Genomic DNA, 21,267 nt, shown 5'->3' on the forward strand with positions numbered 1-21,267 from the left:
GGGTGGAGGTTGAATCCTGTAATGGATAACAGGGATCTAAATACGGGCTACACAGTTGCTGTTAAAATTCATACAATTTTGAACACAAATTGCTTATAATCCAGGTGTGTATTATTCCCTGTCTCCACAGTGCCACCATCTGACAATTATTTTTATATAACTTCAACCCAGCAGAAGTGGAGAGGTAAGGCACATTCATTCAATAAAAGAAAAATGTATACAGTAAATTGTCATTACTCTCTCTTCCCTGTGATACATATATTTGCTAAACTGACATGGACCGTGTGATTCAACAATAGGCCTAAGTCAACCTCAACAAATTGCTGGCATCATGTGATAGTTAACTCACTTTGTAGTGGCAGAGAAGTCAAGAAATGTCAAAGAAATCCAGACACACCCAGATATTTATTAACTTACTCTCTGCACCTACACGGTGTGTCACGTTCCAAAGTGCTTGCTTCTGCATCCCAGCATTTATCTGGATGAAACATAAAATCGTGAGATGTGTGTTTGGTTAGTGAGATGTCAGCCTGGACATTGTATTTAATAATTAGTTGACTGGTGGAGGGTGGTGAGCAGCACTGCCATGATGATGCCTTTGGTGAGGTCTAGGAATTGACTCACTTACACCCAGTTCTGTTCTACCCAACCTGAAAAGTAAAGACTCAATGATTAGTCAAACTCTGATACTTCTCTACATACTCTGTTCAACAGCAGCAACATATGCACCTAATGGTGTTGGTGTGGGAGGAGAAGGCGGCATACTTTTTAAGACCAAGATCTGTGAAAATACCTTTTAAAGTTGGCATGGACTCATTGCAGATGGTCTGACTATTGACAATTTTTTTCTTACTTCTTCAAAGCCTATTTCCACATAGTACATTTTAAATCACATCTGGCCAGAATGATCACATTTGTGATTGTTTTAATGACAGCTACATATCAAGAAACAAATGTTCTTTACAGAATATACAAGTAGTCAAGATACAAAAACACACTTGACAACAAAATGCAAAACTTTGATAACACAGAAAACAAGCAGCATTTTAAATATTGCCAGAGCATTACTAAAGAAACTTTGGTATAAAGAGAAAAAAAACAAGATAGAGTAATACAAAGCAAAGATAAAGATGTGTTGGTAAAAAAAAGTTGGTTTTAAACACAAATGCATGTCATGTGGACATAGTTGAGCTCCCATTAGAAAAGAACAATCACCATACAAATCCATATATACACTGAACAAAAATAACCACAACATGTAGTGTCATTTTTCATTGGCTGAAATAAAAAGATCCCAGAAATTTCCCATATGCACAAAAAGCGAATTTCTCTCAAATTCTGTGCACAAATTTGTTTACATCCCAGTTAGTGAGCATTTATTATTTGCCAAGATAATCCATCCACTTGACAGGTGTGGCATGTCAAGAAGCTGATTAAATAGCATGATTACACAGGTGCACCTTGTGCTGGGGATATTAAAAGGCCGCTAAAATGTTCAGTTGTGTCACAACACAATGCCACAGATGTCTCAATTTGAGGGAGCGTGCAATTGGCATGCCGACTGCAGGAATGTCCAACAGAGCTGTTGGCAGATAATTGAATGTTAATTTCTATACCATAAGATGCCTCCAATGTCACTTTAGAGAATTTGGCAGTACTTTCAACCGGCCACACAACCGCAGACCACGTGTAACCACACCAGCCCAGGACCTCCACATCTGGCTGATTGGGGAGCCAGGCCCAGCCAGTGGGTGGGCCTATGCTCTCACAGGCCCACCCATAGCTGCACCCCTGCCCAGTCAAGTGAAAGCCTTAAAATTAGGGCCTAGTTAACTTATTTCAATTGACTGATTTCCTTCTATAAACTGTAACCCAGTAAAATCATTGAAATTGTTGCATGTTGCTTTTATATTTTTGTTCAATATAAAATCCAACATTCAGTAGAGCAAACCCATAATGGACTCGGTTTAGAGAACTGTTTCTACCGGATGCATGGAGTGCGTTAAAAAGGGGGAAAAAAGTGATTAAGCTATCGGCAACAATTACTACCTTGAATTGAAATGCTTTAATTATCCAGCAGAAAATGCAATCTGTGTATTAGCTCTATTCATGCCAATATTGAATCCAGTGGCATGGGGTTGGAATGATTTATTTTGGTATACAGGGGATGACCTGGTTTATAGAACTTCAAAACCATGGACTTTTGAAAAGAAGCCACAACAAAAATCAATTGTGTACAAGATTCATGTGCAAATTTTGTAAGTCACGTACCAGAGACAAAGAACAGTTTGAGACCAACTGCAACATTGACAAAAGGAGTCCTTTTTGATCAAACTCAAAATACAAAAATGTACCAGATGCATTATCATGCAAAGTCACACGGAATGTCTTATCAAAAAGCTACGATTTTAGCATGAATGCATTGTGTAACATAAGAAACAATCCTACATGGAGATGTATAACTGTCAACATGGTAGAGGCAGGAATAAAAGCATAGTAGTTGACATACACGTAAAAGAAACCAGCAATGAAAGTGTGCACGAGAGAGGAAATGCAATCATGTTTTGCTGAATCGGAAGTGCAATAATTGTGAGATTTCAAAAGGTGAAAAAGAATGACTAAAGGACAGATTCAACCAAACCTGTCAGGGCAATGTTCATGTACTATCTTTGTTTGTATAGCCTTCACACATCTACATCTTATTCTGAAGTATCTATGTTCCATTGCCAAAATGATTGTTCTTTTATTTGAGCAAAGGAAACAGGTGTGATTTAAATGAAAAACAACCCTTATTAAACAACTTGGTTTTAGCTAGATTAAATTTGTACCAACATTTTGGGCCAAATCCTGACTTGAGATCTACATGCTTTCCACAATGTTGCGGAAGTCAAGTTAGGAATCACCCTGGAGTGACTACAAACATTCTGACATACACACAAAACCAAATCTAACTTACTGCAGGTCAGGACAAAAATAATTCCAACTACCTTCTTAGGGTTTGAGGGATGTAGTTGTGAAAAGACAAATGTTTAAATCCATACAATACATTCTTCACAGTCCCAAGGTTAAATCTGGCCAGTATCTAGGGTTGATGAAATTGGGGGTAAAGGCATATATTATCAATTAGGAATCTAAAATGGCATACTGCATAATAAAACACACCAAGTATGAGGTAAGTGCCTGTAAAATAACCTTTTGAGAGGAAATGATGATCAGTGCATATGTGATTAGAAACCATAGGGTTACCTGATGGAGGGTTACTGAGAATGCCGGTTGAAAACCATCTGAAAGATGGCCATTAAAAAAAGGCCACCTGAACCATGATTGTCAAAATTATGTGCAATACCCAATATTTTCTTTGCTTGGATAGTGTGTTTTCATACGAAACAAAACATGAGCAACGACTGCCTCTATTACGACTGCCTCTATTTGACCCAAGGCAAAACAATCTTAGCTTAAGAGACATAGATAATAGCGGAAAATTATATCTCACACACATCTAGGGCTATTGTCCCTGGGTTTGCATAATAGTAGACGATTACATTCAATACAGATGGCTAGAGGGATTCATTCAGTGATCCTATAGGTATGTACCATTCACTGCTGAACAAGAAACAACTGGGGTCTCTTTGACCCCTCTAGTCCTGGACGAGAGGAAGCTATGTCCTGGACTTTTAAATTAAATCACTAAGGTTGCTCCAACAAGACTTTACCAAGAATGTGGCATCTGCAAGCAAAAAGCACAACAACTGGGGCATCCATCAACACTGCTGCCATTCCACCTTCCAGACAGTATGTCGTGAGAGCACGTTCAAATGTCTGACATCTTAAAAGTCAAAATGGCAGCATCCAACATGGCTCTTTGACACATACATTCATAGCTTCCTCTAGAATGAGGGGGAGGAAGGGGAGGTGGAGGGAATCAGGGGGCGTCATTCACCTGTTCAGTTCTCAAGCCCTAGATATGGTCCTTTTTCAAAATCATAGGAGCAAATATTCTCTGCGTGACTGAAATAATCTAAATATACATGAAAGCATTTTTGGCAGAGTGGTCTTTTTGGAGGTAGTGGCTAAAGAAGAGGACCCAGTGAGAGAGGATGGCAGTGTGTATAGGGAAGGGGGCTGAGCTTTATGTGGGGGCTTGGATGTGCTCCTGAGACGTAGTCCTATAAGAGGCACTTCTGTGGTACTGTGTGCTCTGGGGAAGGGAGAGCTCCACCTCCACACTCCTCTCCTCCCCTCCCTCAGCAACTGAAGATGCATAGGGAGTTGGGTGCAGCGTCACTGGCTGCTGTGACAGACCTGGTTGGGGCACTGTAGACAAGTCCTCCCCTTCGCCCCAAAACGACCTGGGGGGAACATCTGCAGAGACCAAACAGACATCAAATCAAAAAAATGTAATTGTATTTGTCACATGCGCCAAATACAACAGGTATAGGTAGACCTTACAGTGAAATGCTTACATTACTCAACAGAAAGGATTTGCATCCACAAAGAGGAGCTCAAACTTGAACGTGTCGGTGTCTGAAAGTCTGCGAGCTCACGGTTTAGAATTCATGTCTGTCAGTTCACAGTATGTCTGAGGTCACTGTTAGATAACAGGTCTGTGAGATCACTTTCCAAACATATCTCTGTGAGCTCACTGTTGACATGCATGCCACTAAGGTCTGTCAGACAGTCTGTAGCTGATCTCTCACCGGTGCTGTAGTGTTGTTCTGGGGGCCAGAGGGCTTTGCTCAGCCTCTTGGTGAGGAAGACTGAGGAGTTGTGGCTGGTGAGGAAGACTGAGGAGTCCTGGTTGTTGATGAGGCTCTCCAGGGCTGTGTCCTCATGCTGGCCTCGCTGCTCCCCATAGGGCTCCTTGGGAAGGTGGGCTATGATGCCAGAGAGACCCTTGTCCAGGGGGTCATCCTCGGCCAGGCAGGCATAGTACTCCCGGGTCCGAGAGTACATGTTAGCGTTGTCGTAGCAGTCCGAGCAGATGACCAGCGGCCCTGCACCACCTGTTGAGGACAATCTATTTCATCAAACTCTTGCGCTATAACAAACCCCACTATCTGATGGAGACATAGACCTTTCAACAAAGCCTTTCAACAAAGTGTGATGAAAAAGACATTGTTCATCTGTGCATTTAAGAGGATACATACAAGAGATTAATAAGTTGTTTGTTGGTTCTCATAACTAAACCGACCTGTCGACACCCCAGCCAGTCCCTCGCAGGGCTGCCCAGGATGGAAGCTGCTTTGTCCCGTGAACAGAGAGCCCACACGGCAGTGCAGCATCCCGTTGGCCTCGGTGTCCACCTCGCTGCCTGTGTCACTGGAGCACACACCTGGACAACACACAAACAGGATGGTGACTCACTCAACCTTCTTTTCACTGGTCAGGTGCAATAGTTGACCTGTCATTTAAAATTCAGAACAAGTTCAAGTTAGTTGGGAACAGATCTATGAACTGATATATAAAAACAATAATTGACATCAATCCATTCATTTCCAGCCATTACATTAAATACTTGCTAAAAAGAAGAATGCTCAATATATATGAGTCATTGAACAAGTCAGCCTTGTGCAGACTCTGCCACGAGGAAACAGAATCAATAGATAATCTTTTCTGTCCATCGGTGGTTCGCTTTTGGAGTCAGGTCCAGGAATAGTTGTAACGTCATAATGTCAGAGTTCAGATGGACCTGCAAACTGTATTGTTAGGGGATCTGAAAAACCACGATCAGTCAATGGGAAATATCGTTATACTCTTGGGTAAAGTATTGATTTTTAGGTCAATATTAGTAGAAAGAGGAAATTAGGAATACATGCATATTTAACTACATTAAGTAATGTCCGTTAGTTTACTCCAATCAGGGTAGGGATGGTAGGATTGGGCGAAAAAAAAAAAAAGTATATAATTTTTTAATCATCACAAAAATAAAGGGGGATTAGAAATGATGCAAACAATTAAATTGATAACCCAAAATCCATCTGCAATATTAAAGCTGATCTACCCCCTAAAAAAAAATATCAGAATAACAGTCGGACTGAGTACAAAAACAGATGGGCCTCAGATGAAGGAGACAGATGGTGAATCTGGGAAGTAAGTATAGTTAAAGTTACCGTCAGTTCCCTTGTGGACGTAGCCAGTTCCCTTGTGGACGTAGCCGTTGGACAGTGGTGGCAAGAGCTGCTGGTGGCTCCCTGCTTCAGAGTTGCTGTATCCCTCCTGAGGCTCAGACAGCGTTCCCTGAGAGGACAGGTAGCTGGGGATGTCTACCGGCAGGTTCATCTCATCTGAGTTGGTGATGCTGTAGTCCTCGCTCTTCCTTCGCATGTGGTAGATGACGATGACCCAGACTAGCGAGGTGCCCACCACGCAGCAGACTACCACGATCACAACGATGCCCACCGTGTTCCAGCTATCCTGGTCGTAGCCGCCCGCAGTGTCACAGTTGGGAGAGGGTAACACGCTGAGGTAGATGTGGCCGCGCTCCGTGCCCAGCGTGTTGGACATGATGCACGTGTACTTCCCTGTGTCCGCCCACCCCGCGTCCACGATGATGAGGAGCTGGTTGGCGGCGGCGAAGAAGTGTCGCTCGGTGAGGACCAGGGGCCCGTCATCCTTGGTCCAGTTGAGGCGGGGTGCTGGGCTTCCGCCTGCGATACACTGGAGCACTGCCGTCTCCCCACGAGCTACCGCCCTGTCCTTCAGGGGACGCATGAAGGACGGAGTTTCTGGGAGGAGCGAGATTTACATTTAACATACAGTAGTTCACATTCAATGATCATTTATCAAATTATAAACAGATGTGATTCATAAAGAAACTCTAAGGTCAGTAAACTATGCCGGGCAGGTAAGAATAAAGCTCACCTAGCACAGTGAGTGTAGCGTTGGCAGAAAGGCTCCCTGCAGCGTTCTGGGCTGTGCAGCTGTACACCCCCATATCCTCCGTCTTTACATTGGCAATGAAGAAGATGTCATCGTCTGGCATGACGTGCATCCTTCTCTCCCGGGCAGCAGGGAAGTCTGTGCCCCCGTCTTTCTGCCAGGCGATCTGGGGGGATGGGTGACCCTCGGCAGCACACTCCAGCCTGGCCATGGTGCCCGTGCGGATGGTCAGGTCCATCGGAGTCTTCAGAAAGGATGGCAGCTCTGAGGGAGAGGGAAAACCAAAAAAAAGAAGTTAAGAAAGGGATGAAGACAGCTTTCAATAGATGTCTATCGAAACAACCATGCAAGCTCGAACGTCAACAGCTAAATACCAAGGAACAAGTCAGATATTAGTCAGTAAAAACTCTTTAGGAGAGAAAACCAAAAGTCTATTCACCATTGACTGTGAGCTTGGCCCTGTTGGAGTAGTTAGAGCCAAAGTGGTTCGAGACAACACACTGGTAGCGTCCCTCGTCTGTGAAGTTGACGTTGAGGAGATGCAGCACGGTGGTGTAGAACAGCTTTCCCTCCTGGTAGCGGGCGTAATTCTGCACCTCTGCATCGTACAGCACCTCCCCGTCCTTCCTCCAGGCCGTGGCCATGGGGGAGTCACTGCTGCTTGAAGCCAGGCAGCTCAGAGTCACATTGGTCCCACGCAGGGCGGTGGCGGTCTCAGGGTGGTCAGTGATCCGGGGCTTTGGGAAGTCATCTGTGGGAAAGAGTGGACAGAGGGGGCCATGATATTAAATAAATAAGTTATGGGATAATTGTCCCAGTACGTGAGATCTGATCCAGACTAGATAAAGCAGGGTAGGTAGCTAGGTGACTGACCACAGACCAGCTCCTCCAGGCTGACAGACAGGACGTTACGGCCCAGCAGGCTGGCAGGGTGAGCACACATAGCGGAGACAGACTGCAGGAAGCGGTTGTCAGTCAACCATGGGCCCAGCCATTGCAGTTGGCAGTCACACAGCAGGCTGCTAGTGTTCAGAAAACTGAGGACAGGACACACAGTCATAATATCACATTATTCCATCATTCTTGAATTTGTGAATGTATTCTATACAGAAAATATTATTGTAAAATCTGCCACAAGGACTCCCAAGACACCACCTCAGAAATTAGTACTTCTTACTCACAACACTTTTAAGTTCATGTGAGACAACGAATCAGGGTGGATGGACATGATCCCATTCTTGCTCAGGTCCCTGTTGGTGAAAATAAATATGAATGAAGTGCTTTGCTAGCACCATGACACTATCAAAGTGGCATCTTATGATACTAGCACAATAAAACAGATGCACTGGGGTAATCAGAAACATCCATCTCGGTCTTGAAGTGATATCTGCTGAATCGTCTTAATGGAGACCAACCATCCCTCAGAGTGGCTTGGCTATGGCGGTACTTACAAGTGCTCTAGTTCCTCCAGACTCTCAAAGGCTTCCTTTGTGATAGATTTAATCTTGTTCCGCTGTAGAATCCTGGGGAATAAACAGATTAAATATGCCAACAAATATTCTGCCAATATCAGTATCCATAGCAACAAAAGTAATATATTATGCAGATGCAGCACGGTGGTGTAGAACAGCCTTACAATGTGTTCAGCTTCTTCATTCCAACAAACACACCAATGGAATCCTCAATGGCCCAAGAGATCTCATTATTCCGTATGTCTCTGAAACGCAAACAGAAATATGTAAGAAAAATATATATTTTCCCCAGAATAAGAAGCACAAAGATCACCCTGATCTGCATTGCTTGCTGACGACACAGTACAAGACAGATAGAAGTTAATTTCTGCTCCGGGTGTCCAAACCAATTTGATTCATTTGGCAAATGTGAAGTGGCATACTTTCCAGAGTGTCATACCTCAGTGCTCCTGCAGTTCTGATGAGGGGATTAATTGGCTGTGTTTAGCATTGAACGGTTCATGTGTCCTAAACCCACAGAGGGCTTGTGTTCACAGGACAGGTCATGGGCGCTTTTTCTCCTTGCTCATGCCTTGGTGGATCTCAAAGGGCCTTAACTCTCTAATTCCCCCTGCTACGGACAGCCCAGGGATGTGTGCTGACCCAGAGCCCTGACCCCCCTCTTTATGCAGCTCAATGCCTTCTTGGAACTCAGCATGTCAATGAATGTGTTTGTTCCCCCTTCTCCACTTCCCAGAGGGATTTTGGATGAAAAGGTAGTATTTTGTTAATTGAGCCTTTCTGGTATTCTTCATGCCTCAGAGGTCTTAAAAGCAAAATTATGCGAATGAGGGGTTCTATACTACATGTAAAGACAAAGACATGACGACGAGAACATAAACGTTCTACTTACTATACTGCAGTTTAGTGGTCTACCATACAACAGTCTAATAGAGTACCAGTACACTAGGGTACTACTAATTTAACAAAACGAAGACAGGACCAATCTGATATATTAAAAAGCAAAAGGTTTTTAATAGAGTGGTGCGAGGTTCTTACAGTGAGCGCAGATTGGCCAGACTGCTGAAGACTCCCTCTCCCAGGTGGCTGATGGTATTCTCTCCTAGGTTCAGGTTCTCCAGAAGGCCCAGTCCAATGAACGCGGTCTCCTCCAACCGGGTGAGGTGGTTGAAGGACAGATCTCTAAGGAGGACATCCCCAGAAGACAAGCTTGGACAATAGTCTTCGGCAATCATACTGTACTAAAACATCTTGGCCCCTTAAGAATGAGCTGAAATCCATGTGTTAACATCAACATAAATGATCTGCAATACACCCTCCCCAAGTCTCAAATAGATACTGGTCTTTCAGCTTCATAAAGGGGTAACAATAAACCCTAACGCACTCCAGTCTCCAACAGTGGGAGAAAAGTGGGGTTGGGGTTAGAAAGAGAACACTCACAGCTCCTCCAGCTTTTGGCAGAACTCCCAGGCGTCTGGTCGGATGATGCTGATGGTGTTCTGGTTGACCCGCAGAACATGCAGCATGTGCAGACCATACAGCCAGCCTTTGTTGACCTCCGTCAAATTGTTGTGCTCCAGCTCTCTTAGAAAACATACAATTATTTTGTTCCCAATAGAAATTACTGGTAAATAATATAGTGTCATTTTGGAGTCACTTTTACATTAATGTGGATACTACCATGATTACGGTTAGTCCTGAATGAATCGGGAATAATGCGTGAGAAAGTTACAGATCACAAATATCATACCCCCAAGACATGCTAACCGCTCACCTTTACAATAACAGGCGATGTTAGTATTTTTGGGGGAGGGGGGGGGGGGGGATTTGTGCATCTAACTTTCTCATTCATCATTATTTACGATTCATTCAGGACTATCCGTAATCATTGTAGCATCCACATTAATTTAGAAGTGTTTAGAAACAGATTATATTCTTATTAAGAAAATGAAACAATACATTGTTTACCATTAATTTCTACTGGACACAAAATAATCTGAAACACAACCAAAACAAACAGCAAATGCATCCAACAATCATTACGTTCTAGGAATATGGGACCAAATACGAAACTTCAAACTACTTTAATAGACATAAGTTAATTTGTTCCAATACTTGTGGTCCCTTAAATGGGAGGACTATGTATAAAATGTGCTGTAATTTCTACTGTTCACCCGATATGGATGAAAATACCCTAAAATTAAACCTGACAGTCTGCACTTTAACCTCAGTCATTGTATCAAAGTGCTGGAGTCAAAACATCAAAATGTGTAACTGTCCCAATACTTTGAGCTCACTAGGGTTGGACGATGCCTGGAATGCACATCGTCCCATCCAAACACCTTTGATATACGATTGTATCGTCAATTTATTTTTTTTACCCGGGGGTGGGGTGCATCGTTGTGTTGCCTAGCAACACAGTAACCAATCTGTAATGCAGCCTGTGTCAAGCATAAACCTCTGCTCATTAGACTACATTGTGGAAATGATCTTACCAATAGTGTATTTTCTTGTGTGCAAATAATTAAATAAATAAACCAATCAATATGGTGATATGTGGTACCGATAACTTTGAATGGTGATTTGGAACCAAACGTTGTAGGCCTACAGTGATACGAGACCCCTTTCATTGGTGATTTCGTACAATTTCAACTGAGATCGAGTACGCTTGTTCACCATAGCAGACGTCGCTGGAAAGTCTTCTTGGGAGAGCTAAGCAAACAGTCACTCAGTGAGCAATAGCAGGCCAGCACAGGAGGAGATGATGACACACTGGCATGGTGGAGGGGGAAAAAGGGTTGACTTCCACTCTTGGACAACGTCGCCCTCAAATACCTCCATCTGTGCGAAAAAGCGGTCCGTCTTAACGTGTTTTCAGTAGCCCCATAGCATGTAATATTGTTACTCAAGTCCAGAATCTATTAAAGCCAGAAAAAGTGAACAGGCGTGTTTTCCTTGCCAGAAACCTTTAGAAAGGTTACCATATAATGAAAAGAAAAACAGTCTGGATGGTTATTCATTGCACTTTTTAATTTGTTTAATTTCCAAAGCCTGTATCCACAGACGCCTCTTATTTTAAATAAATGTAGCCTAGGTTAGAATATCTGTTGTATGCCTTACACTTTTTTGCACTGTAATTTGTGGTTAATTTAGAACTTATTTTATTTACTTTATTTATTGTCATTTGTAGCCCATCCAAATGTGGGTTATTCTTTTTATAAGCGGCATTTATTTATTGTTCCTGCTTATCGAAAGCACTGCTGTGGGAGCTTATGTAATGAGCACCAACAGGTGATCAGCTCACTGGTTACCATAGCAACACCCACCCATAGCACGCGCTTCAGCAGGTATATTTCACTGGTCACCCTCCAAAGCCAACTCCTCCTTTGGCCACCTTTCCTTCCAGTTCTCTGCTGCCAATGACTGGAACAAATTGCAAAAATCACTGAAGCCTTATATCTCCCTCTCTAACTTTAAGCATCAGCTGTCAGAGCAGCTTACCGATCGATCATTGTACCTGTACAAAGCCAATCTGTAAATAGCACACCCAACTACCTCATCCCCATATTGTTACTTATCCTCTTGCACCCCAGTACCTCTACATCATCATCTGCACAGCTACTACTCCAGTATTAATGCTAAATTGTAATTATTTTACCTCCATGGCCTATTTATTGCCTTACCTCCCTACATTTGCACACACTTCATATACACTTTCTATTGTGTTATTGACTGTACATTTGTTTATGTGTAACTCTGTGTTGATGTTTTTGTCACACTGCTTTGCTTTATCTTGGCTAGGTCGCAGTTGTACTTGTTGCAACTGGCCTACCTGGTTAAATAAAGGTGAAAAAAATTAAATAATGAAATGCCCATTGCTCAATTCAAGGATATGAATAAACACCTCAGTGCTTGAGGCGTCACTACAGACACCCTGGTTCAATTCCAGGCTGTATCACAACCGGCCGTGATTGGGAGTCCCATAGGGTGGCGCACAATTGGCCCAGCGTCGTCCAGGTTTGGCCGGTGTAGGCCGTCATTGTAAATAAGAATTTGTTCTTAACTGACTTGCCTAGTTATATAAATAAAAAAGGCTACATTTAAAAATATGTATATCCCACAATAATATAAATATCTGTTTAGAAGTTAAAAATGTACAAGTTACATTTACTGCACATTTTATTGAATTACATTCTTTATTTAGTGTAGGCCTATATTATTGGCTGTTTGGTTTGCAAGGATTTTCCAGCGGCACACAATTTATTTTTCCTAAAGCTTTGGTCAGGTAGAGGCCAGAAACTTATAAGGTTTGTTTAAACTTCCCATTCGATTATTCTATCTTGCAATTATTGGTTCTCTCCCTCATTATTACCATATCATGTTGATATTTAGGCTATTCACAAACATTTCTGAGATCGAACTCTTTTACTGGGCTCCCAGATTCATTTGAAAGTAAATCATGAAATATATGCTTAGACCAACAAGTCATATTCAAATAAAATCGAGATTGGGAGAAAAAAAGGGAAATTATGCTCATAAAACAAGCCAAAACAAAGACGTGTCTGCGGTAAAAGGCCCATGATCATCTGACATTGGCAAGGTGAGCGAGATAAATGTTCTGACATTTTGCACAGCTTTTGACACTCTCCACTCCGTCTACAATATACATACATTGTAGGCCTACTCTTGCATTATGTTAAATAGTAGGCTAAGTCTACCTACATATTTATTGAAAAAGGCTTATGGCAAATAGGAATTAGTAGGTCATTTGGCTGCGAGCTGCACCGTTGTGCGCTGCCCGACTACAGCGGTGCCAGACATGTTCAAATATGTAAAAAAAAGTTTTCATATATAAAAACTATCATCTGTCACATCACGTTTTCGTCGACAACGTCTGTCAAACATAGTTGATTTCCGATTGTATCGTAATATCACCCAACCCTTAGAGCTCACCATCTCATCGGTGTCATTTCCAATTGGAGCAAATTAAGCATAGTGGGAAGAACAAGCAAGGAGGTGGGCATAACCAAGTACAATCTAGCGAGAAACTATTGGCTTTTGTAACACTCCTACACAATGCTATTTTTTTTTTTTTTACTTTGGCAAAGGGTCAAGTCCACTAAACTTAGTGCACTCTGTAACAGATTGGAGTTTTGGGAAAGAAAACTGAATTGGGAGCAAACGTTTCAAAATGAGAAAATTTGCAGAATGTCGGACAAGTATTATCTAGCTCCATATTCATATTCACTGGACTTTCTCTTATCACCATATTTGATGAACAGATGCTTCAGATTTATACATCCTGTGAGACATCTGGCTCCTCCCATCTGTGCAAATACTGTACTGATCTTTCTTATAAAAGACTAAAAGGCAGAAGAACTCACAGCTCCTCCATGTTGTTGAGCCCAAAGAAAGCGCCATCCATCAGCTTTGTGATGCCATTCCGCTGCATCTTCAGTGATTTCAGTAAGTCCATCCCTTTGAAGGTCAGGCTGTCCACCATCTTGATCTTGTTGCGCTTTAATTCCCTAGGGAAGAGTCAGAATCAGGCAGTTTAGAATAAGTTGTTTCAACTACTATAAAACAGTACTACATACTGAATCTGTGAAATTTAAAAATTCACAATCACGAATGCAAATTGTTTAAAGAAAATATATTTAACTAAGGATAGTCCCTCATACAAAAGTATTGAACACATTCAAAATCTTAACATATGTAGACTAAATCATGTAAGAAACCAACCATCTAGCGAGGGTCTGGTAATTAGGTTTGCACACTGCTCATCATTGCTATGGAAATAGTTTGACTGAAGCAGAACATTGACTTACAGGAACTGCAGCTGGGGAAGCCTGAACACTTTGTATGGTAGCAGTGTTATTCTGTTCCTGTTCAGCTTCAGAACCAGCAGGGAGCTGGAGATGTTGTCAAAGCAGCCAGGTTCAAGGACACTGATCTTGTTATTGCTTAAATTCCTGGGAGATAGAGATGCAGAAACATTCAATCAGGAAGGGCAATCAGTTTACTTTTACATTACACCTGCATGTATACATTCCAAACACATTAAGGTCTTTATTTTGGATTAAGAAGTCACATTAATACAACATTAATAAGCCAATAACAAGTAAAGTAGAACACACCCTTTTTAGTTGTAGCTGAACCAACCATCTCCTCCCTCCTTAGAAGTTGTCTACTATAGTTGGAAAACAATGCCACAGGCAGGACTCACAAGTATTTCAGCTGCATGAGTGGGAAGGCTCCAGCCTTGATCTCTGAGATGGAGTTAGATGACAGGTCAAGTGTCTCCAAGGAGATGTATGGATGCAGCTGATGCATCCACAGCTCCGAGATCCGGTTGTGGACCCTGTGCACAATGAGCAGTAATGTACATAATAATCAACATGAGTCTACATAAATATACCATCAATGTGTATTTATGCCCAAACCATGGCATAAGAATGCAGGGTAGGACAGAAGTTACCCGGCCGGTGATTCCTTTCTTCCGAAACTTCCCCTATTGCATAGTGATGGGAAGTTCAGCTCTTTTTACTGACTTATCTTTTCAACTCATTCAGTCAAAATAACAAATCTTTCAACTCATTTCATTCATTGGAGTCAGTCATGCCCATAGCATGCGAACAATGAACTGACAACTTGAAAATCGTGTCATGATTCTACAAGCCTCTCGTTTACCATAGGGGGCTTATTGCAGCTCTTATTCGTGACAGACGTGTAAAACGTGTGCTTTAAACAACGTACATTTGTTGATAAGCATGCAAACACATAAGATTATTCCTTGATACATTAGAAACAAGGTCGAGACCAGTTGTGATCGCAACTGGACTAGGTTGGGAACGACTCTTGGCGGAATGCATTGCTTGACTGAGATGAGGGTGATAAGAACAATGTCGTTGGCGAACTGCAGCCCTCCAAATAATTATGTCCAAAGTTTGTTGAGCAGAGGCTGTGTATGTTTTGGTTCTACAAAGCTGTGTCCATAACCGTCAATTAATTGCATTCATTCTTGCACCATGCGATTAATTGTCAGTTCTAAACATGCATTTTTCTTCTCTTTGCTCATGATCTACACTGAACAAAAATATAAATGCAACATGCAATCATTTCACAGTTCATATAAGGAAATCAGTCAATTTAAATGAATGTATTAGGCCCTAATCTATGGATTTCACATGACTGGGCAGGGGCGCAGGCATTGGTAGGCCTGGCTCACCAATCAGAATGAGCTTCTCTCCACAAAGGCGCTTTATTACAGAGAAATATTCCTCAGTTTCATCAGCTGCCCGGTCTTAGACGATCCCGTAGGTGAAGAAGCTGGATGTGGAGGTCCTGGGCTGGCGTGGTAACACGTGGTCTGCGGTTGTGAGGCCGGTTGGACGTAGTGCCAGATTCTCTAAAACAATGTTGGAGGTGGCTTATGGTAGAGAAATGAACATTAAATTATCTGGCAACAGCTCTAGTGGACATTCCTGCAGTTAGCATGCCAATTGCACACTCCCTCAACATTTGAGACATCTGTGGCATTGTGTTGTTTGACAAAACTGCACACTGTCCCCTGCACAAGGTGCATCCTGTGTAATGATCATGCTGTCTAATCAGCTTCTTGATATGCCACACCGGTGGGTGGATTATCTTGGCAAAGGAGAAATGCTCACCAACAAGGATGTAAACAAATGTGTGCACCAAATTTTGGAGAAATAAGCTTTTGTGTGTATGAAATATAAGACCCCAGAAATGATTCAGTTTATGAAAAATGGGACTAACAATTTACATGTTTCGTTTATATTTTTGTTCAGTATATCTTCCTTCGAGCATATGGCAGACAGTTGGTGGTCAAAACAAGTCTCTGGAGCCGCTGAGCCGGAGAAGCGTGTATTAATCCTGCTGTAGGACTCATTGTGACCAGCACTCGCAGGTCAAACTACTTCAATGAAGGAGTTGCTCAAAAAAAACTAATCATGACTCAGTAAAAAGAGTCATTTGTGAACTGCACATTACTACTATGGCACGCATACTATGACAGGACACCTAGGAATCACATCACACAACTTACAGAGAGGAGGAGAAAAATGTTTGACTTACAATGAGAGTGTTGTGATGTTTGGGGTAACTTCTCCAAGGTATGGAACAGTTGTCAGATCATTATGATTCATAGTGCTGAAAAAGATTCCATTAGTTATTACAGAGAATTCTAGACACCTTTCAGTGGACCTTGCAGCTGCTTTGGCATCTTTACAAGAAAAACTAAAATGATCACATCCAGATCAGTGGCAGTAAGTGCCTGTCATTCATATTCCATTCACCCAGCTCAATGTAACATCAATAGAATTAGGCTACTTCATGAGACTCAATTTCACAACACTCATCATGAGGTTGCTACAACCTAGTCTACGAATTAAAGTTTACAACGTAGGTGCACAGGTCGAGAGAGAAATTACTAATCCAGAACAGAGTGACACATTCAATACCGCCTATGCACACACTTGCATGCATCTAGTTGATCTAGGGTATAATTATTAGTTCAAACAGTTAGAGTTTCTATTGGACAAATTCAGGTATGTTTATCCCCGTTTGATTCTGTTTGCTTCCGTTTAAGAAACATTTTTCAAGAGAATCTGCGTAATGAATACCTGAATACATTGATCACACAAACACAGTTCACCTTCATAGCAGCCACATACAAACAGCATGATCACTTTGCTAGTTTTATAATTTATTCGACATCTACATGCTGTCCTCCTCTCACCATTTCCTTTCGCTTGTGGACTTCAGTGCACAACACAGCTGTCTGTGACCAGGCGGAAAAAAACTTTCCAAGCCAAAAAGTCATACCCTAACTGCTAAACACAGTCTACATCATCATATTAGCTAACGTCATAACCAACACAACTACTAGAACTAATGTGTTAGTAAACCCGTTACAATCATGCAGTACAGTTTACAACAGCAAGGAGTTTTGCAGTTTATACCTGCGGGCCCCGGTGGCAATACATTTATAAAACCAAAAGATTACCTTGACTTGGAAGAGTTCCAGTGTTGGATAGCCTTGGCCAGCTAGCTAACATAGCACCCCTCTCTGTTTGAGTAGGCTAAACGAGCTAGCTGCTTACGCTAACTAAGTAAGTGAAAGTTAAGCAAATACAAAAGATAGCTAGTGCTCTCTCCCTCTTGCTTCTTCATTTTTTAATCAATTAATTTGTTCCAAACTGTTCAACTATTGTCTCTCTGAGTCAACTAACTTACTCACCACATTTTATGCACTGCAGTGCTACTAGCTAACTTTAGCTTATGCTTTCAGTACTAGATTCAATATCTGATCCTTTGAGAGGACAACATGTCAGTTCATGCTACAAGAGCTCTGATAGGTTCGAGCCGGACGTCATCATAGTTACTGTATAAGCCTTTGAAAGGGAGTATGAACCATGAGCCTCACGTTTTGTATTGAAGTCAATGTACCCAGAGGAGAAAGGAAACTAGCGGTCCTCCGCATACACCATGGTGCTATCCCAGAGATTGCGGTTGAGGCTACTGTAGCGCGTCATTGCAAAACAGTGTGTTTTAAATCAATTATTTGGTCACATTCATATATTTTGTATCGTTTTCTGTTTCACTGTTTTTATTTTTCTGAAATTCACTGAGGATGGTCCTCCCCTTACTCCTCTGAGGAGCCTCCACTGATCCACATATATATCTAGCTAAAGAACTTGACATAACGTTAGACCTCGCTAGCAAACTACCAAGGCCATGTAGCTTGAGGAGCCACTGCAGCTTGTAAACAAAGGTGCTAGCTTGTTACCGATAGGCTAGCTAATATTGGGCTACTTACAGATGAGTTATCCCATGAGGTGGATCCAGGGGGGCCGCTGACAACCTTTTCCTATTGCAATCCAGGATTTGGATTTCGTCTGACCCCCTTGGACAAGAGCATGGAGCAGGGCAGGAATCCAGTGCCCAGCAGGCACTCAAACTCAACAACAAGAGGGTCGGGGGGATGGGCCAGCCTTCCGCCATTTTAAAAGTCTAACTATCAATACGAGGCTAGTTAGCTTCTGACAATTATAAAATGTCTAACCTACAACACCAACCGATTCATATAACTTCATATTAATAAAATAAACCCCCTCTTTCACATGAGTCGCATAACATTGCGAAAGTTTTTCTTCCAACTTGCCCATGGCAGCCCAGCTCAGATTTTTCCTCCTTTCCCTTAGAATTTTCTTCCGCTTCCAATCTCATCACAAATCCCAAGATAAGTGGCTAGCAGCTAGCATTCTTAAAGTAAACCTGAATGTCGATGTTTCCACGGACCAAGTTCATTTGACTTCATATCAAACAGATGTGGATCGTGCAAAGTGTTCTGACTAAACATATTAATTATCTAGCTACCAAAGTATGATTATCCCGAATTATGTTTCGAAGGAACAACAATAGCGATAAAATATAGTGAATCCTGCCTCTTTAGAGCATGTTTACAGCTGTCCTATTGGTCAGTATGCATGCTTCTCAATTCTTTTCTCTTAACTGATTCGATTTTCAATAATAAATAGCTAGGTACTGGTTGAGAGAACGTCAAAAGCTCTAATTTTATAAAAAGAGCTCATGTCATGCACACATTTATTTTTGATGTTTTACAAAAGTAGAAGTTGTAGACCAGTCTGGGCTGGGCTATATTATTATCCCGATAATAAGGCAAACTCAAACGGCCTGGCCCCGGGCCACAATCAGTTGCAAAACGTTCTCGAACGTTGCAGATAGAAAACCATGAATAGAGCCGCAGTGATTCTTTATTCGCAATGTGGTTTCAGAGCATGTAGTATTATTCTGTATGTAAATTCGAGACACCAAATTTAGAGTATGTTACCCCCTTTGTATGGTATGTATTTCACATTTTAGTCATTTGGCAGATGCTCTTATCCAGAGTGAGTGTATACATTTGTGTCAATTTCTTATATTTTAGGATTTGCAATTCGTAAAACATGTTACGAATTGCAATACGGACAATATGTTAAGAATTTGTTGTGGCTAACATTAGCTAGCTCTAGGGGTTATCAGAGGGTTAGGGTTAGCTAACATGCTAAGTAGTTGCAAAGTTGCTAATTAGCATGACATTTGAACATGCAACCTTTGGGTTACTAGACAGGTATTATAGACCCACTTACATACCTTTTTTCATGTTTGCCTTAATAAGTAACCTATCTTATGTAACCATAACATATTAATTTGAGTGTCCTGGATTTACGTGTGCTATGTTACAGTGGGGCAAAAACGTATTTAGTCAGCCACCAATTGTGCAAATTCTCCCACTTAAAAAGATGAGAGAGGCCTGTAATTTTCATCATAGGTACACTTCAAATATGACAGACAAAATGAGAAAAGAAAAAAAATCCTGAAAATCACATTGTAGGATTTTTAATGAATTTATTTGCAAATTATGGTGGAAAATAAGTATTTGGTCACCTACAAACAAGCAAGATTTCTGGCTCTCACAGACCTGTAACTTCTTCTTTAAGAGGCTCCTCTGTCCTCCACTCGTTACCTGTATTAATGGCACCTGGTTGAACTTGTTATCAGTATAAAAGACACCTGTCCACAATCTCAAACAGTCACACTCCAAACTCCACTATGGCCAAGACCAAAGAGCTGTCAAAGGACACCAGAAACAAAATTTCAGACCTGCACCAGGCTGGGAAGACTGAATCTGCAATAGGTAAGCAGCTTGGTTTGAAGAAATCAACTGTGGGAGCAATTATTAGGAAATGGAAGACATACAAGACCACTGATAATCTCCCTCTATCTGGGGCTCCACACAAGATCTCACCCCGTGGGGTCAAAATGATCACAAGAACGGTGAGCAAAAATCCCTGAACCACACGGGGGGACCTAGTGAATGACCTGCAGAGAGCTGGGACCAAAGTAACAAAGCCTACCATCAGTAACACACTACGCCGCCAGGGACTCAAATCCTGCAGTGCCAGACGTGTCCCCCTGCTTAAGCCAGTACATGTCCAGGCCTGTCTGAAGTTTGCTAGAGAGCATTTGGATGATCCAGAAGAAGATTGGGAGAATGTCATATGGTCAGATGAAACCAAAATATAACTTTTTGGTAAAAACTCAACTCGTCGTGTTTGGAGGACAAAGAATGCTGAGGTGCATCCAAAGAACACCATACCTACTGTGAAGCATGGGGGTGGAAACATCATGCTTTGGGGCTGTTTTTCTGCAAAGGGACCAGGACGACTGATCCGTGTAAAGGAAAGAATAAATGGGGCCATGTATCGTGAGATTGAGTGAAAACCTCCTTCCATCAGCAAGGGCATTGAAGATGAAACGTGGCTGGGTTTTTCAGCATGACAATGATCCCAAACACACCACCCGGGCAACGAAGGAGTGGCTTCGTAAGAAGCATTTCAAGGTCCTGGAGTGGCCTAGCCAGTCTCCAGATCTCAACACAAAAGAAAATCTTTGGAGGAGGTTGAAAGTCCATGTTGCCCAGCAACAGCCCCAAAACATCACTGCTCTAGAGGAGATCTGCATGGAGGAATGGGCCAAAATACCAGCAACAGTGTGTGAAAACCTTGTGAAGACTTACAGAAAACGTTTGACCTCTGTCATTGCCAACAAAGGGTATATAACAAAGTATTGAGATAAACTTTTGTTATTGACCAAATACTTATTTTCCACCATAATTTGCAAAGAAATTCACTAAAAATCCTACAATGTGATTTTCTGGAATTTTTTTTCTCATTTTGTCTGTCATAGTTGAAGTGTACCTATGATGAAAATTGCAGGCCTCTCTCATCTTTTTAAGTGGGATAACTTGCACAATTGGTGGCTGACTAAATAGTGTTTTGCCCTATTGTACGTCTAGTCTATGAGACCAGTCTGTTATTCTACATGTCAG

At 41.9% G+C, this 21,267-nt stretch overlaps 1 protein-coding gene across 4 annotated transcripts; it reads right to left on the bottom strand.

Moving 5' to 3' along the window:
• Positions 1 to 908: 908 nt before the first annotated feature.
• On the bottom strand, positions 909 to 18,873 carry LOC129850655 (leucine-rich repeats and immunoglobulin-like domains protein 2). 4 transcript variants are annotated; one of them, XM_055916944.1, is made up of 17 exons: positions 18,193 to 18,873; positions 16,449 to 16,523; positions 14,578 to 14,712; positions 14,180 to 14,323; positions 13,736 to 13,879; positions 9,792 to 9,935; positions 9,390 to 9,533; positions 8,516 to 8,596; positions 8,331 to 8,402; positions 8,061 to 8,129; positions 7,753 to 7,916; positions 7,319 to 7,630; positions 6,862 to 7,143; positions 6,111 to 6,725; positions 5,192 to 5,332; positions 4,698 to 5,003; positions 909 to 4,362 (listed from the first exon to the last, which is right to left on the bottom strand). In XM_055916944.1, exons 1-17 carry the CDS (start codon positions 18,375 to 18,377, stop codon positions 4,130 to 4,132), a joined length of 3,246 nt encoding a protein of 1,081 aa, XP_055772919.1. In that variant the 5' UTR covers positions 18,378 to 18,873; the 3' UTR covers positions 909 to 4,129. The 4 variants fall into 4 exon arrangements, with proteins under 4 accessions (XP_055772919.1, XP_055772920.1, XP_055772923.1 ...); XM_055916945.1 differs by lacking the exon at positions 18,193 to 18,873 and adding an exon at positions 17,380 to 18,162; XM_055916948.1 differs by lacking the exon at positions 18,193 to 18,873 and adding an exon at positions 15,580 to 15,780 and having other exon boundaries at positions 16,449 to 16,524.
• Between the last annotated feature and the right edge of the window lie 2,394 nt (positions 18,874 to 21,267).

The sequence above is a fragment of the Salvelinus fontinalis genome, chromosome 3 (genome assembly GCF_029448725.1).
Source record: "Salvelinus fontinalis isolate EN_2023a chromosome 3, ASM2944872v1, whole genome shotgun sequence".
Classification (NCBI taxonomy): Eukaryota; Metazoa; Chordata; class Actinopteri; order Salmoniformes; family Salmonidae; genus Salvelinus; species Salvelinus fontinalis.